At 41.2% G+C, this 17,898-nt stretch overlaps 1 protein-coding gene across 1 annotated transcript in view; it reads left to right on the top strand.

The window, feature by feature from the left end:
* Positions 1 to 17,898, top strand: part of ift80 (intraflagellar transport 80 homolog (Chlamydomonas)) — a 246,937-nt gene that overhangs the window by 190,772 nt on the left and 38,267 nt on the right. The window contains exons 13-14 of the mRNA XM_051923320.1: positions 924 to 988; positions 17,127 to 17,262. Coding sequence (XP_051779280.1) covers positions 924 to 988; positions 17,127 to 17,262 — 201 coding nt within the window. The remainder of the gene's footprint in view (positions 1 to 923; positions 989 to 17,126; positions 17,263 to 17,898) is intronic.

Raw genomic sequence — 17,898 nt, 5'->3', positions numbered from 1 at the left:
CAGACAGGTTTTTTTAAGTAATTAACAGAAGATGGGACACCTGTGCAAGTTGTTTGCTTCATCTCACAAGACTTAATTTGCTTTAATTGTTGCAGAGCATCTGTAGGTTGTAACCTATTAGTTGCTCCCTAAAAAAGGCCTATTTGTAACATTCTGATATTTCCTTTTTTTCAGTTTCTGATAACCTAAACTTTAAATTTAAACCTTTGGCAGTTTACTGCTTACCTTTTCGTCATATTAGATCATTCTTTGCATTCCAACTGATTAAATCTGAAGAAAAACTGAGGTTTTCTAAAACCTTTGACCAGTAATATATGTTTAGCTTCGTTGTTTTCTTTTAAATATGTTATTTTGTTAGAATATGTGGAAAAGATATACCATAAATCCTGCAAACTTTATATTGAAGCAAAATGATATTAGAAAGGTTTTGAAGAAATGCTTACATATAAAAAGTGTGCCATTATGAACTACCATACTGTTTGGGTGATTTTTTGTTTTGTCATATGCATTTATATTAAAATAAAACTCTTCTTTAAGGTGTTCTTTAAACAGAATATTACATTTAATTTGAACAAAATATATCTAGAAAGCTATTTCTAGCACACATCAGGGTTCCTGGTTTCAAATCCCGGTCTAGTTATAGCCTGATGATTTTCCACATTATTCCCATAAATGTAGGGGTTTTCTCAGACTTCTTGCCAATCTCAAAGACATGCATGTCTAATAGGCTGTAGGTTTTTTTTCAAGACAGTAGTTTGGAAAATGAATAAATGACAACATAATGTCCCCACCTCTCTGAAAGACATTGTTTAGAAAATTAATGGATTAAACATTTGGCAATTTTAATATATGTACTTGTTATTTTGTTTACTATTTGAAAAAATAGTTGTTTTGTTTTACTTAAAGTTTCTATTCTTTATTAGCTGTTTTCCTAATAGATGCCCTTTCTGGAAAACCACTTGGTGATGGCAAATCTCTCTTGCACAAGGTAAAAAGCTACTTTAAGATACATTTGTATTGAGTGCAGTTTCAGAAAGCACCCTGTTGTTTTCATATATTTTTGTTTTACTTTTGATATATGAAATATTTGATTAAAGAATCAAAAGTAGAATGTCATAAAGAAGGAGGTTCTCTTTGCTACCATGGGTTGCCTATGAGATTAAACTCTTTTAAATGAATGTGGGATGTTTCCTGCCTTGTTCCTGTCCTGATGAAATAACTACTCCCATCAGCTTTTTAAAGACAAGTAAGAATGTTTAGAGCACCATTAACAGTGTATAAACAAATAAATATTCAAATTGAGAATAAAATGTATGCTCATATTTTCATTTAGTAACATGACAGTGAACTTCTATTAATCTGTAATGTCTGAAAATTAGTTTGCCTGAGTGTTTAGTATTAATAATGAATGAAGAGTTAGGGCATTGTATTTCTCGGTCTACTAAGCTATGTATTATTTATAGGTATTATAACATGGAAGTTTTACATTCATTTGGCATTGAGTAATATGTTAATTTCATAAAGGCAAATTTTGAGCAGTTAATGAAAAGGCCTAAATCAATAAATATACAGCACTCATTTTGCAATACATGTGAACTAATCCGATAAGTTTTAAATTCCAGTACAGATCTAGTTATTTCACTTGTGTTTACAGTCAACATAGATTTAACAAGTAAACCCAGATTTTTTCAGTATGCTGTAATTTTATTAGAAATCAACAGAAGTAAAATTTCGACCCAATTTATAGCCATGTGCTATGTGAAAGAGCCTACTCCAGTACAGAGGCTGTCCACACTATCCAAGCTTTTGTTGCAAAAAGTATAACTGGTGTATACAATGAAGATCGCATGATGAGTAAAGCAACAAATGGTCAATATTTAATTAGGTATTCCTGTACAGTTTATCTCTCATTTATTTTCAGTTAATCAAACAATTACTGATAGCCTGCTTTGCATAGCATCTTAAAAAATATGCGTTGACAGAAACTGTAAACGTTCATTTTAGAGTCTGATCTCTGTCATGCACAACATTTGTATGGATTCTTTAGCAGTAATTTAAATCTGCTTTTCTAACATGTTGTCAGAAGAACGACCAAAAGACATCGAGAAGGTTTGGGGCAGCCACCCATTTAATCGATTATGGCTGCAAAAGCTATTCAAGAACAGAGACATGTTCATTCAATCGTGTCCAAAACAGAACTGAACTCCAGGTAGCAAGATGGCAGCTTTAAAGGCCAGTAGCGGAAGTGATGTCATCCCGACCGGAACCAGAAGTGATGTCAGTGGCTGCCCCAGAGCCGGGTGGGATTTCCCTAGAATGGTCTGCAAAAGATCGAGAGGGAAAATTAGTGCACTCCGCCCCCCCCCTGGTCTGGCATGGAACTACCTGTATTTAGGCCCTTTAGCTGTCTCCTAAACACACGTGTGTGACAGGGCCCCCCCCTTAGCCCAGACCCGTCGGGTCGGGCGTCCTGCACCGAGAGGTCGTGAACACGGGAGAGAGCGTCGGCATTGGCGTGTAGAGAACCCTTCCGATGAATGAGCGAAAACTTGTAATGTTGCAAATCGAGGAACCACCTCGTGACTCGCGGGTTAGACTCTTTGTGTAGGGCCATCCACTGTAAAGGGGCATGGTCCGTGACTAGAGTAAACTCCCGACCCAAGAGGTAGTATCTCAACTGTGTGATCGCCCACTTAATCGCAAGAGCCTCCCTCTCCACTGCCGCGTTATCTGGTCTCCCGATCCAACAGTTTCTGGCTCAGAAACATGATGGGGTGCTTAGCACCATCGACACTTTGGCTCAGCACTGCCCCTAGGCCTGTGTCCGAAGCGTCCGTCTGGAGAATAAAAGGCCGTGAAAAATCAGGCGCCTTTAAAACGGGTGCCGACGTCAGGGCCCTTTTTAAGTCACTGAAGGCTGCCTCAGTCATATCAGTCCATACCACAGTGTTAGGAGCCCTCTTCTTTGTCAAATTAGTCAAGGGCACGGCCCTCTCCGAAAAACGTGGTACAAACCGGCGGTAATACCCCGCTAATCCGAGAAATGCCTGGACTTGCCGCTTGGTTCGCGGACGGGGCCATGTCAAAATGGCTTGTATTTTAGAGCACTGTGGCTTCACCGTACCACGACCCACTAGGTAGCCCAAATACTTGGCTTCCTCCAATCCAAAGAAACATTTCTTTGGGTTGATACGAAGACCGGCTTCTCCCAGTGTCCGTAACACGGCTCCAACGTGCTGTAGGTGTTCCTTCCAGGTGCTGGAATAGATGACGACGTAATCCAGGTAGGCAGCACTATACGTGTTATGGGGGTGGAGCACTTTGTCCACCAGACGCTGGAAAGTTGCAGGAGCCCCATGTAACCCGAATGGAAGGACACGATACTGCCAGTGCCCACTAGGGGTGCTAAACGCGGTTTTACCCTTTGCGGGGTCCGTTAAAGGAACCTGCCAGTACCCTTTGGTCATGTCAAGTGTGGTCAAGTATTCTGCCTGTCCAAGCCTCTCAAGGAGGTCGTCCACTCGAGGCATGGGATAAGCATCAAATAGTGAGACCTGATTAAGTCGACGGAAGTCATTGCAAAACCTCCAACTTCCGTCGGGCTTAGGAACCAAGACAATTGGGCTGGACCAGGGACTATGACTCCTAGATTCAGCATGCGCTTGATTTCCAGTTCCACTTCTGCTTTCTTTGCCTCGGGAAGACGGTACGGGCGTTCTCGGACTATGACCCCGGGTTCAGTCACAATGTCATGGGCAACCAGAGAAGTCCTTCCGGGGATTTCGTCAACCACCTCTGGGACGGACGAGATAACTATCTCTAGCTCCCGCCTCTGTCGGTTATTTAAATTAGACCCGAAGTTAAGGGTATTACTTTGAGCAAAAAGGGAGCGGGGCTGGCCGGAGGTGGGATCAGGGTCCCGTTCCTTCCACGGTTTCAGCAGGTTCACGCGATATATCCGCTCTCTCGGTCGACGATTGGGTTGTTTCACCAAATAGTCGACGAGCCCCTTTCGCTCTTTAACTTTGTATGGCCCTTGCCAGTGGGCAAGTAGCTTAGAGTAGGAGGTGGGAACCAATACCATGACTCGATCCCCCGGCTGGAACTCCCGGAGTGTCGTGCCACGGTCGTAATAGTGGGCCTGTGCTGATTGCGCCTCTTGCATGTGACTTTTTAATATGGGTCGAATCTTCGCAAATCTATCGCATAACTGTGCGATATATTCCAAAATATTAGTTGTGGGAAGGGCCTCTCCTTCCCAACCTTCCTTTAGAATGTCCAATATGCCCCGGGGTTGTCGCCCATATAATAATTCAAAGGGTGAGAACCCCATTGAGGCTTGCGGGACTTCCCGGTAGGCAAAGAGTGCGAGGGGGAGGAGCTGATCCCAATTCCTCCCATCCCCGCTGACCACCTTGCGAAGTATCTGTTTGAGAGTCTGATTAAATCTCTCTACTAAACCATCGGTTTGAGGATGATACACCGCGGTTCTCAAGTGCTTTATTTTGAGTAACTTGGCCGTTTCCTTGAACGTCTCCGAGGTAAACGGCGTCCCTTGGTCCGTAAGGACTTCTTTAGGGATTCCAACTCGCGCAAAGACCTCCATTAGTGCCCGTGCGATTGCTTTAGAATTAGCTGAGCACAATGGGACAGCTTCTGGATGTCGGGTTGCATAATCCACGAGGACTAATATATATTTATGTCCTCGGGCCGAGGGTTCCAGGGGTCCCACTATGTCGACCCCTATCCTTTCAAAGGGGACATCAATTAAGGGGAGGGGAACGAGAGGAGCACGGTCCCTCCTAGGAATTTGCCGCAGCTGACATTCTGGGCACGAAACACAGAAGCGGCGAACCTCCTCATTTATTCCCGGCCAATAAAAGCGGAGCTTAATACGCTCTAAAGTTTTTTCGGTGCCCAAGTGGCCTCCTAGGAGATGGGCGTGCGCTAACTCACAAACTTGCCGCCGGAAAGTTCGTGGAATTAGCAGCAACTTCCGCACTCCCCCCTCGTGTTCACTGACCCGATATAATAAGTCATTTTCTAACACAAAGTGGGGTCCTTGTGGCATGGGCTGATTGGTGCGTTGGCCGTTGGCGAGGACTACTACATTCTTTGCAAACTTAAGGGAATCATCATTCCACTGCTCCCTTCTAAATGATGCCGGTGTTTGTCTGAATTGAAAGCTCAGATCTGAGAGAGGGTCCGGGCTGACCTCAAGGGGCGGAGAGTCGTCCCGCTCTGGTGAGGTGCGGACTGATGACGTATTCGCCCGCGACGGGCCGGGAAGCTCTCCGTCCTCCTCGGGGTTTCCCATATCTCTCTCCACCGGCTGCGTACACGGTGTGGAGACAACCTGAGACGGTGTATTCCCATCGGTTACTAGGCCTAATTTTGAATAAGGCGAGATCAGTACTGCACCGCTTTTAATTTCAGACCAGTCCCGCCCGAGAATCACTGCACACGGTGGATTTGGATGTACAGCCACAACGAGTTTTCGTAGTATTCCTCCGTGGCAGATGAAACACCGGGCGGAGTCATAGGCGCGGACATCTCCGTGTACACAGGTAATTCTGGTCTTTGTTTTTAACCACTGTCGCGGTAGTACATATCGGCAATCAACAACAGAAATGTTGCTGCCGGAATCAAATAAGGCTTCTACCTTGTGGCCATTTACTATGACCTCACCTTTATGAGCCAAAGCCAGGGGGTTTGAAAGCGCACACAACCCATCCCTCTCTCTCCACTTACATTCCGCCTCACCTCCAAGCGAGGACTGCGCCCACGGGATCGGGGACTCCGATGCAAACTCCGGTGTATGTCGAGAGGGCAGTGTAAGAGGGACGTAATCTCTACGGCTTCTACTTAAGGACCGTTCAGCCCTCTCAAATTGCGAGGCTGCCCTAGATGTTTCTATGAGCTCGTTTATGTTTGCAAATTCTCCCCAGACCGGCTGGGCAAAATGCTCTGACAGGCTAATTAAGAACAAAAAACAGGCCACTTTTTTCACTACCTGAAAGGTGGTACATTCAGCGGGCCTTAACCAGCCGGCCACCTCTTCCCATAGAAGGTCTAGCTGTTCTTGGGTAGACCGTTCAGGGTTAAACCTCCAGTTTTTAATTTTCTTCACCTGCTGGTCTGGGGAATGTCCACCATCCTCTGGGACCTTAGCCCCGGTGGAACGGACAACTCTCTCCTCCGAGAGAGCATAATAAGTCCCCATCGTATCCCCCATAGAGACCAGCCCACGTCTGTGTGTCCCAACGACACTCTCCCTATTCAATTGAGGTGACCCAGAGATAGACAAAGGGAGCGGAGTCTGCACCGGTTCTTTCCGAAACCCGAGACGCACTCCCCACCCGAAAGCTCGGCCCAGGTACTCTCCCACCTGGACATGATTCAGGTCCGGTCCCGTTCTCTTCAGGGATTCCTCCATCCTGCCGACTACGCCACTGTCAGAAGAACGACCAAAAGACATCGAGAAGGTTTGGGGCAGCCACCCATTTAATCGATTATGGCTGCAAAAGCTATTCAAGAACAGAGACATGTTCATTCAATCGTGTCCAAAACAGAACTGAACTCCAGGTAGCAAGATGGCAGCTTTAAAGGCCAGTAGCGGAAGTGATGTCATCCCGACCGGAACCAGAAGTGATGTCAGTGGCTGCCCCAGAGCCGGGTGGGATTTCCCTAGAATGGTCTGCAAAAGATCGAGAGGGAAAATTAGTGCACTCCACCTCCCCCTGGTCTGGCATGGAACTACCTGTATTTAGGCCCTTTAGCTGTCTCATAAACACACGTGTGTGACAATGTATTTTGAAATAAAATATCTACCTGAGTTGAAAAATGTCAAGCAGCATCCTGTATTTAAGTGGTATTGTGAAAGTTCCTCTAATGAATTCATCACTGTCCATTACCAGATAGTAGACTAAAGACATTTCTAAGGGTAGCTGAATGCTGGAATATGTATATCACAATACAATACAGTTTATTTTTGTATACAACAACAACAACAACATTTATTTATATAGCACATTTTCATACAAAAAGTAGCTCAAAGTGCTTTACATAATGAAGAGAAGAAAAATAAAAGACAAAATAAGAAATTAAAATAAGACAACATTAATTAACATAGAAAGGAGTAAGGTCCGATGGCCAGGGTGGACAGAAAAAACAAAAAAAAACTCCAGAAGGCTGGAGAAAAAAAAATCTGTAGGGGTTCCAGTTCTGTTTGGGGTATAGCCCAAAATCACACAGGAAGTGCCGCAATGGGCTTGTGGCATACTAGTCAAGAGACAGGTTATGCTTAAACTGTATAATGCAGTTGAAAGGAAATTTTGTTTCAATAGATTATGCTGTGCATTTCAATGCTAGAAAAAATCTAAAGATAAGCAATTAGACAAATTCCAGGACAGAGGAAAGTTCAATTTTTTGAGTCTTTTTTAAGCTAAGCAAACTCTTGCTAAAAGACCTTAATAGACACACTTGAAGTAATTGAGATAAGATGGATAGTAACTGTTACTTTTATTTTCCTGTAGAGTTGACTAATGTGCATTGGAATCTATGTGAGTTTTCTCTAGGTACTTCTTCCTTATGTGGTGTTATGGGTCCACAGCTCTTTCAGCAAAAGCCAGTTTGTTCTTAAATAAATAATCACCGCGCTCGCGGCTTAGCGAGGGGGCGTGGTATCTGTAGCAAGCCGCAGGGCGATCTGCGGTGTGGCCGTTTCTCACCTAAGTGCACAGGTGAGGGACTGCCCACATCTGTGATCGTTCCTGTGGCTAATGGGCTGCAGCTGCCATGTCCTCTCCGCATATATAGAGAAGCGCGAGCCGGTTGAAAGGAACAAGTAAAAGGGAAAGAACCGGAGGTTGCAGGAGACGGCAAGAAGTAGCAGGAGGAGAAAGTCAGTGTGGGAGAGCGAGCGAGTGTAGGCTCGTGGGCAGCTGTACAGGTAGCTTGGGTGTATGGCCGACACCCGAGGAGTAGCAGCAGTGGTCGCTCTCGCAGAGTATTCTGAAGGGCAAGAGTGACCGGAAGGTGGATGACTCTCCGCGGAAGGCAGTGGGAGTTGGGGCTTGGGGTGTGTATTCCCCAGCGTGTGCACTCTGGTCGCTGTGGAACCCAAGTCACTGTCTGGAGGAGCCTACCGGAGCCAGAGGTCGGCGAGGCGAGCCAAACAGCTGAAGCAGAACAGTGTAGAGAAGGTCAGCTGCAGTAAGAGCGTCTCGCCTGTTTCAGAGCCCGCATGGGAGAAGCAGGTGAGACGCTGACGCTAACAGAGAAGAAGCACCGGGGATTGTCATCTGTTTTTAAAGACTGCTTCCTGTTGATGTTTTAACGGATTGTTGTTTTTGTGTATTTTAAACCTCCACTTCACAACTGTTTTAAGGATTATTTATTTAAAGATTTATTGAATGCACTACTGCACTTTATTAGAACACGGATTGTTTTGATTGTCTTTTAATAAAAGCACTTTGCACTTTTAAACCATCCCCTTGCTCATTGTTATTGCCTCACTGTCTAGCTCATCGGTGACATTACCGATGGTGTTGGGTTCAAGGGCTCCCTAACAGCCGATGGGAACGTGGAGCAGAACCCGCATCGTCACACCTTATAATACTAAAGATGTTCAGATTGGTTATTTGCATATTTAATTGGATCAGTATAATTGTGTACCTGTATGTTTCCATGAATACTTCCCAAATTTGGTTACTGCTTTGCAGAAAATGAAAGAGGATAGACTATGGTTCTCCAGGGCTATGATTTGAAATTAGCAAGTTTTGATATTTGAGTGGTGATTATGGTAGACAAAACAGAGTTCCAACTCTTTGCAAAAGAATGTGGTATGAATGAACAAGAAGTAATATATTTCAAGTTTCTAAAATCATTAGCCCACATTGCAGGTGACTAAGGCCAAGTACTTGATAGATTAAAGTAACTGCCATATGTCTTCATGTTGTAAGATGGTTATCATATAATTAAAATGGTGAAATGATAACTGAGAAAACCAAATCATAAATATGGCCCTTTCAATAAGTTCGGAAAAATTAACATTCTGAAATAAATTAAAGCATTCTAATAAATATAAGAAATCCGAAACAATTTTGTTTTTGGGGAGTCATTGTGAATACTGAAATCACCAAGTACAGTGTGCAAAGGGATACCAGGGAGGAAGAAAGGATAGATTATTAAGTAGCATAAATATAGGCTGGCAGCTAAAGGTCTTAAAAGCTACACACCACCTAGATCATATGCATGAGGTTTATCGATATGCATATTTTAATAGAACTGCTTTATTAAAAAACTGGCACTAATGAGGCTTTTGCCAAGTTTCAGTTATGCACAATATACAGTATATGGCTTTTATGTAAAATAAAATCACATAAAAGTGAAACGTAGTTCAAATAGCATACATTAAATTTGATATTACAGTTCTTCCCAAAGTCAACCACGATAAAAGCGCTTCTTTTGGCAGTTTTTTTGAAGGGGCAGCAGGTTAAACAAATGAGCCATGCAGTGTGCATCTACATGACTGCTTGGCACACTTTTTTTTTTTTTTTTTTTACTAAAGTACACTCAGTCTGGACAGTTTACTGGTGTGCTTTACATGTAAAGTTCTTCAATGATGCCAGAGGACTACACTTAGAATAGCAAATAATCCTTATGTTCTGATGCATGAGAAGAGCAGCTGGAATTCTTTATAAGTTAAATAGATGATAAGGCCTGTAGGGGGTGCCACTGAGCCCCAAACATCCCCAGACACAATTACACCACAACAGTCCCAGTTCTAAATGCTATTAATTTAATCATTACCTTCATACTGGCTTCTTTTGTTTATGGTACAGTGTACCCTTTTCTCTTCTTTTTCTTCCTTTTCTTTTTCTCCACCTCCATTCTCTCCTTCACACCTGACTACAACTTTCTCTCTGAGTCGAGTGTAGGGCTATCTTTTAACTCTGGACCTGGGAGTACTTCTGATGCTTAGTCTGTTGCTCCTGGGAAGCACTTCCAGGTCAGGCAAGACCACCACAGTCTGTGTATTATCAGTATCCAAGAGCTCCCCTGGCAGCCCCCACAGAACCAGACAGGGCAGGGTCATAAGAACACCACTCCCATGTCTTCCTGTGGGCATCCATACCTGAGCTTGCCAGATGAGATGCTGCCACCCAGTGTACAGGAGGACGCTCCCTGGTGTTCCATTATAAAGGCTCCCTGCCAGGTAAGGGACCGGTGTCCATACTGGATAGGACATGGGTTTGTCCATTACAATGGTTACATAGCTAAGTAAATTAGTACTTATTTCAGAATACTCTCCAATATTGCATGTAGTAGCAAACAACACTGAACAGGAAAATAGTTCCAACTGCAGCAAGAAAAGAAAATCACATTTCTACCAAATCACAGTGGAAGTCTGAAGCCACTGGAGATCAGATCAGACACAACAACCCAATACAGATGGCAGAAGGCACAAAAAATTTCAAACACAAGGATAAACTCCAAGGGGAACAGAGCTCAATTGACAAGTTAAACAATGTATGCATGCCGTGACATTCAAGTGCATTAGGCGACTAAGTTAACTGAAATGAAAAGTTCAGCATTTCATTTTTTTTTTTACTTCATCCAAGAGTCTGTTATTAAATATTTGCGTATGAAATAGTTTTATAACAATGAATCATATTCAAAAGTAATAGAATGCAATCACATATTAGCAGAGTACATTAGATATGTGCTTTTTACCAGCATTTGTTAATGAAGTTAAAAACTGAGCACAAATAGGCTTTTGGTGGCTTATAAGTTTTCATGCACTGCAGAGTCCAATTCATGTGATGCGAAAATGGCATCGATTGTTGTTTGTTAGTGGTGGATATGACTAATTGTTTTCAGTCTTCTTAAACAACACTTTCATGCCCAACAGAGCAGTATCTTATAATTATCAATTTGAAAATATCTATTAATATAAAATGACCAATATAAGAATAAAATTAGTATCAGTATTACTCTATTAAAGGAGAAAAGGAACTGAAATATTCCCCATCTAGCTATTAATATTAGTTAAAACACAGTTATTCATTAAAATTTTATAAATAAGAACTTTTAAAGGAACTGAATTGTTGTATAACGAATATGAAATGGCATGAAGATCAGGGGCTTGCTACAATTGTTCATGTATATCTGGGACTTGAAGATCAGGGATTAGGTGCCAGAGATCAGAGCTTAAGCCCCTGAAGCCTCCTACCTTCCGATGCCAATGTTCGTTTTTAAACCTATGCCATGTTTATATCAGTTAGGGCAGCTGCAGCTGCCGTGTTAATTAGTTCAAACACAATATAGCTGCAGGTTGATTACATTGGTTCTTTACAATAATAATCTGTAGATAATATTTTACAATAAATTCATTCTTACATATGCTTACAAAATTGCCTTTCATTTGATTTATTTCCAGAAATATGATTTTTTTATACTCTGTTTAGTTATTTTACCTAAAGCAGTAGGACAAGGGTGCTGGTGTATGAGCTGTTTTCACATGCGCTCACTCTACCTGGTTTTTGACTCACGGGCACTGGGCATCTGAGCAGCTGTCAGATGAGTAAAACAGTGAAATATAGAAGTTCAAGCAACCACTTTTAAGGTAAAATTTAAACAGTAAACAAATTCCTTGTTGAAGTCACACAGAACATTTCTTCTTTTTAAGATGGGTAAGTTTGCAAGGCCATTGCTGCAGCTCAAGGGGCAACTGGCAGATGTTTTGCGTTATCTTACATTTACATCATTTAGCAGACGCTCTTATCCAGAGCGACTTACAACAGTGCTTAGTAGTCTACGACTGTTCTTCAGTCTTTAAGGCTAGGATTAAATCTACTGTCATTAAACAAGTTACCGCTGACCAAGTTGTATACAAAACTCTGCTAGAAGAAAATAGTAAGTTAGTACAATTTTTTTTTTTTGAAAAAAAAAAAAAAGGGTAGAAAAAAAAGTATGGGGACTTTAGTCCAAGTGCTTTTGAAAGAAGTGTGTCTTCAGGCGACGTTTGAAGACAGTGAGGGTCTCCGCTGTTCGTACAGCAAGAGGAAGTTCGTTCCACCACTGAGGAGCCAACACTGCAAAGAGTCTTGATGCATGTCGTCCTCTTCTTTTAAGTAAGGGTGGTTCGAGACGTGCAGTGCTTGATGTTCTGAGACAGCGAGAAGTGACACGCTGCTTGACCAGTGCTGATATGTAAGGTGGTGCAGCTCCAGTTTTGGCCTTAAAGGCAAGTGTTAGGGTTTTGAACCTGATGCGGGCAGCCACAGGGAGCCAGTGCAGGTTCCGCAGCAGAGGTGTAGTGTGCGAGAATTTGGGAATATCAAAAACGAGTCTTGCAGCTGCATTCTGGATCAGTTGAAGTGGTCGTGTTGCCTTTAGTGAAAGTCCAGACAGCAGAGAGTTGCAGTAGTCCAGCTTAGAGATGACCAAGGTCTGGACGAGAAGCTGAGTAGCCTCTGTAGTGAGAAAGGGGCGGATTCTCCTAATGTTGTAAAGGAGATATCTGCAGGACCTGGAGAGGTTGCTGATGTGTGGAGAGAAAGACAATTCTTCGTCTAGAGTGACACCAAGACTTCTTGCCGTTTTTGAGGGGACGATAACCGAGTTGTCAAGAGAGATTGCAAGGTCAAGATTCGGAGATGAGTTGCCTCTGATATACAAGAGTTCAGTCTTGCTGGGATTCAACTTGAGGTGGTGGGAAGTCATCCAAGAGGAGATATCAGCAAGGCAGTTTGAGATGCGGGTTAAGACCTGCTGGTCATCGGGTGGAAAGGAGAGAATGAGTTGACTGTCATCCGCATAGCAGTAGTATCGGCACAGAGCACTGCAATGGATGGATTCTGTGTTCTTTACATGGCTCTTTGAGGTTGCACTATGTGGAAAAACAATTGACTTTGCAGGCTTGCCACGGGTGATGTAATGCCAGTTCATACTTGGGTGACTCATCCCTGGCTGATATAACTCGTCGGCGCAATTACATAGCCCCCCTGCTTAAGTCGCCATCCCCAGTGACCACTTCCAACTACTTGAAATGTTGCACAAACTTGTTGAAACTGCAGCATGGTCTCTTTCTCGCTTTAGTCATGCAGCTGGTGATGAGAGAATGTCAGCAGGGATTGTGAGCACTACATTTTCAAATGGCAGAGCTTGGTACAGCAGAGGTGTTCAAAGCTCGTCAGTTGTAGGCAAGTAGGCAAATCTCCGCTGTTTTCCTTTACTGAGCTGGAGCTGCATACCTCATTACAGGTTTGGATCTCAGCTTTGACTCTTCCTCTAACACCATTTCACAACTACTCTTATGATCTGTCTTGTCCTTTGCCTGCACATTTTTACCATCGGCCCTGCTTCTCCCAACTCACTTGGGGTCAGTGACAGCTCCTTCTGCCGCACTATTCCCCAGCTCCTTTGTCCCGAAGCTGCCGGCATCCATGCACCCAAGGTTAATAGACCTTAGCAGATGGAAAAGCGGTGGTGGAGCTGCAGATGTGGCAGTCTCTCAGCTGAATCCCCCATACTGCTGTTTCAAACGACACTCCAGATTACGAATATGAGCCTCAAGACTCTCCAGCACCTCTTTTTAAAACAGCCTAGCGGATCAGTTTCTGATAAGTTGGACTGTGTAGGTCTTTTCTTCCTGCTTCTGACACCTCTTTACATGGCTCGTTAAGGTGGCTTTCTGTCCTTAAAAGGTTCGCCTTTTTCCACACTAGTTGGTAAAGCATCAACTTTGCAGGCTTGCCATTTACTGTATATAGGTGTAAGCCGATCTGGGAGTACACCAAACACAGTTGTTAATGGATTAGGAGTGATAGTGACACCAAGGGTGTCTAATAGGCATTCATGCCCATTTTGCGTCATGTTTTTTGCACGCATAGTAAGGCACAGTCATATACAATGAAGTGAGTCTTTTTTTTTTTTCTTTAACGCAACCCAAGTCGCTTTCTTTGTTCAGAAGATGGTAGAAAGAGATCAACTGTGGATGCAGTGTTTGAATGAGAACTAATTAGCAACTTCTAGTTTTGTAGGTATTTGATCAAATCCATTTTATGATGAGTTTCATACCAATACGGCATCATGTTTTTTAGCAATTTTAAATGATCATGGAATGAATCACCTTTGAATCTTCGTAATAGCATTATCAAGCACCGCTGCATGTGCTGAGTTACAGAAATCTGTGAGACAATAAAACTAATGCATCTCAAGCAAAAAATGCTTGAGGCTTTCTTTGGTACATGGGCACAGCAGCTAATTATTCATAATCCACAAGCATCTCTCTTCCCAAGCACCAACCCCATGCCCAAGGCGACGGTATCGTACAATGTCAATATGGACTTTGAAGACACTGCCACAGCCCTAGGTAATTAATATTCTGGCCTTTCTGGAAAATGCCCCTAGTTATCTTCTAAAATAATTTAATTCCTACAAATGTATTTTTTAGGTTACAAAATAAGCTCTTTTACCTCTTAATTTGCTTTGTAATGTTTGTCTCTTCCCTCCTGTACATCCCTTTAGCTACCTCAGTTAAGTACTGTACTACTTCCCTTCACTGCAAGACACCTTTAAACTTAATTAATGCTGGACCTTAATAATGTGAAAAAATCTTTTGACTTCAGGGTCATCTATGCTTTCAGTGTCCTCAGTCTTTCAGTTTTAGATCAACTATTATTAAAATGAACGTAATTTTCTGCATCAATTTTGCTAGTGCAATGTTCCCAGCCCCTTCCTCCATTAAGCATTGATCCAATTTAAAGTCACTTTTATCTACCTTTCTCTGGAACATAAATAAAAACTGTAATTAAACACTCCATATTGATTTGAGGCAAAGATGAGCGTGAGGTTACTTGCCAGATCTTGAGCTACACCATTGAACTTTACACTGTATCCATTTTTTCAATGGATGTTCCCCTATCCACACCCTTCCTCATAGAGTATCTCTGAGTTTTGTTCCCAACCTCCAATTCTCTGATGTGAAAACCGGTGCTCAGTGTTCAAAGATGGGTCATCTAATCACTTGCGCACTAGAAAATAAGGCATTTTGAATAGAACAGTGTCTCATCCCTTGTCCAGTCAGACTTACATATGCACTCTTCTATTTTTTAATAACACGGCCTTCACAATGGAGGTCCCATTGCTTTTGATCCCTGGTCTGGGTTATATATATTTGACAAATCAGGGCTTCAAACATTCCCACTCCTAATTTTTTTTCTTTTCTATCCCTTTATATTCCCTTTTCTTGTACTTAAGAGTTAGATATGTCTTTAAAGCTTATGGTGTTCCAATCCCTTTTGTCCTTGTTTTTTATCCTTGTTTTCCCATTTACTCCTTCTCCTTGCCATAAACCAATATTATTATATGCAGTTCTTAGTAAGGCATACCATTGCTGTTTATTATTTAAGTCTGTTTGGCAACAAGATCTTAGTTTTTAAAAATGTCTCATTGGTATCAATGAATTCTAACTATATACAAACCCAATTTAAATTTGTTTACCAATTATATTAAATATCCCATAAATGATATGCCTGGGGGCTGTCCTCTGACCCAATTGTCACTTTGGTTCCATAAACACCTCAGGTACATTTATGCATATGCTTTGGGGCTACCCTTCTGTGTTCAGTTTTTGGTCTGCTGTCTCTGATTTTCTTATGTCCACTTTCTCTCTTGAAGTTCCTTTGCTTCCCACATTTTTCTACTTCTAGACTTTTCTTGACTTCATTCATCTGTTATTCAGAATATTTGCAGCAAACGTTACCTTTTCCTCTTGCTGAAAATCATCTGATTCTTTTTGTCTTTCTATCTGAATTTTTTTTTTATTTTTATTATAAATGTGATCCTTTTTGTACTGTCAGCGGTGAGTATCAGTGGAGCATGTGGTTCTTCATTGATGAATGATCTTTTATGATACAGCTAGTCTGAATTGGTATGCCACATGGTCCTGGCCGCAGCCCTAATCCATAGCTTTTCTTCTTAATGGTGTTGATGCTGTGCTGTTCGCTGTTCACTGCTTTCTCTCTTTGATGTTCTTAGTTTGAATGGGGCAGAGTTGAGTTGGGTCGTGTTGTTGTGTTTTTCTGTAAAATGTTGACTCTTGTATTTTAATTGAAACATTAGTTCACAAAAAAGGATCGAAAATCAGCCAGATCAAGAATGCAGTTAAAACAGTTCTATAAAAAAGTAAAGATGAATTCATCTTGAACAAAACTTAAAAACGCCACCTGTACCAAAACAAAGAGTTAGCTTATAGCAAAGAGCACATTTTGTTAAATATTATCAGAAACCTTGCAGAATAATTGTAAAGCATCGTGTTTGTCGGGTTCTAGAGAAGCTTTGCACAGTTGCACACAAACAAAATGTGATTTTTTTTCTGGTTTTAGGTAATATAAAATATTGTTTTCCCATGATGTTATGGATGGTACATTAGGAATCTTCTGACTGAGAAAAAATAGTATAAATGCTGTTAGTGAAGTGTAAGAAATTAAAATATGTTTATAGGCAGACAAATATATGTTATGACATATAAATTCTACTTCTTGTCTAAGATATTAAAATTAATTAATGAATTAATAGTGAGGTCCCTTTGCCAGTATTGTACTGTGACATTAATTGATAAAATCTGGAAATGCTACTAATATTGTCTTCATTACTAACTAATATGTTTTCAGGTGTGAACATTGATGAAGGATTAGGAAAATTAGATTTCTTTGAAAAATGTCAAGGCTCAAGGCTGTCATTAAAGCAAAAGGTGGTTCAACAAAATATTGAAATTAGGGGGTGATCCTTTATTCATCATAGTATCTTTTGTTTTTCATTTTTTATAATTTTTCTGAGCTGTAGCTGTGATATCTTTCACTTGGGATGTTATAGGTTGCATTGAGTAAGTAAAGCTGGGAAGAATTTTTTTTTGTGTGTGTGTGTGTGTTTTCATTTAAGTCTATAAAGCAAAAAAATTGGAATATTTCAAAGGGGGTGATTCTTTTCTATACCCACTGTATTTACTACTAGCTTTTTAGATGTTTGTGAGATTCGGTAATTTTTGTCATGGTGCTATTATAAGTACAGAAATATCATGAAAAATTTTTTAAATGTATATTGTTATGTTACTACAGATGGAAATCATGGAAATTGCTCTGGATCAGTATGGATCTGCAAATGAAAGAAAACTTGCTTTGATTGATAAGAACAGAGATTTGTACATTGCTTTGGTAAGACGATTTGGAAGGGACCAAAAGATAATAAAAATTGGTAAGTGCACATGTCTGTACTGCTTGAATTGAAACACAGATCTGTATCAATATCATTGTGCTCAAGACAAGTCCATCCCTGGATAAGATAGCAGTCTAGTACAAGATACATTCAAGTACACTCACTACACTGACTTAGCTATAGACAGATTTGTAGTCTCAAGTTAATCAAATATGAAAATATTGAAGATGTTGTAAAAGATAACTACATTAACCAGACAAAGTAATTGAAGAGAACAAACAGGTAATAACCTCTTCTGGAAATCAAACCCAGGCTGTTGTAGCTTTAAAGCAGCAACGCTAACCAGTAGAAGTGGAATATAAACCCAAAAATTCATGCAGTAACAATTAAAAATTCTGAAAATTTTAGTAGATACCTACATAATTCATTTGTATTTTTCATATTTTTAACAAATACATGTACTAATGATTAATTGTGCATAAGTGCACTCTTATCTGTCAAAAAGATTGTTAATGCTGTATCACTCGAAGCAATTCAATTTTAGGTATTCATCTATCATGATTTGAGTTGTACTTTTAATTTTTGTGCCATTTTTCCTTGGCCTTTAGAAATAACCAAGGCATTGTTTTTGATGTCAAGGAACACAATGGCTACATTTATTTTTATTTAGACACA

This window comes from Erpetoichthys calabaricus, chromosome 2, assembly GCF_900747795.2.
Source record: "Erpetoichthys calabaricus chromosome 2, fErpCal1.3, whole genome shotgun sequence".
In the NCBI taxonomy this organism is placed as follows: Eukaryota; Metazoa; Chordata; class Cladistia; order Polypteriformes; family Polypteridae; genus Erpetoichthys; species Erpetoichthys calabaricus.
This window is presented reverse-complemented; position numbering and strand designations above follow the sequence as displayed.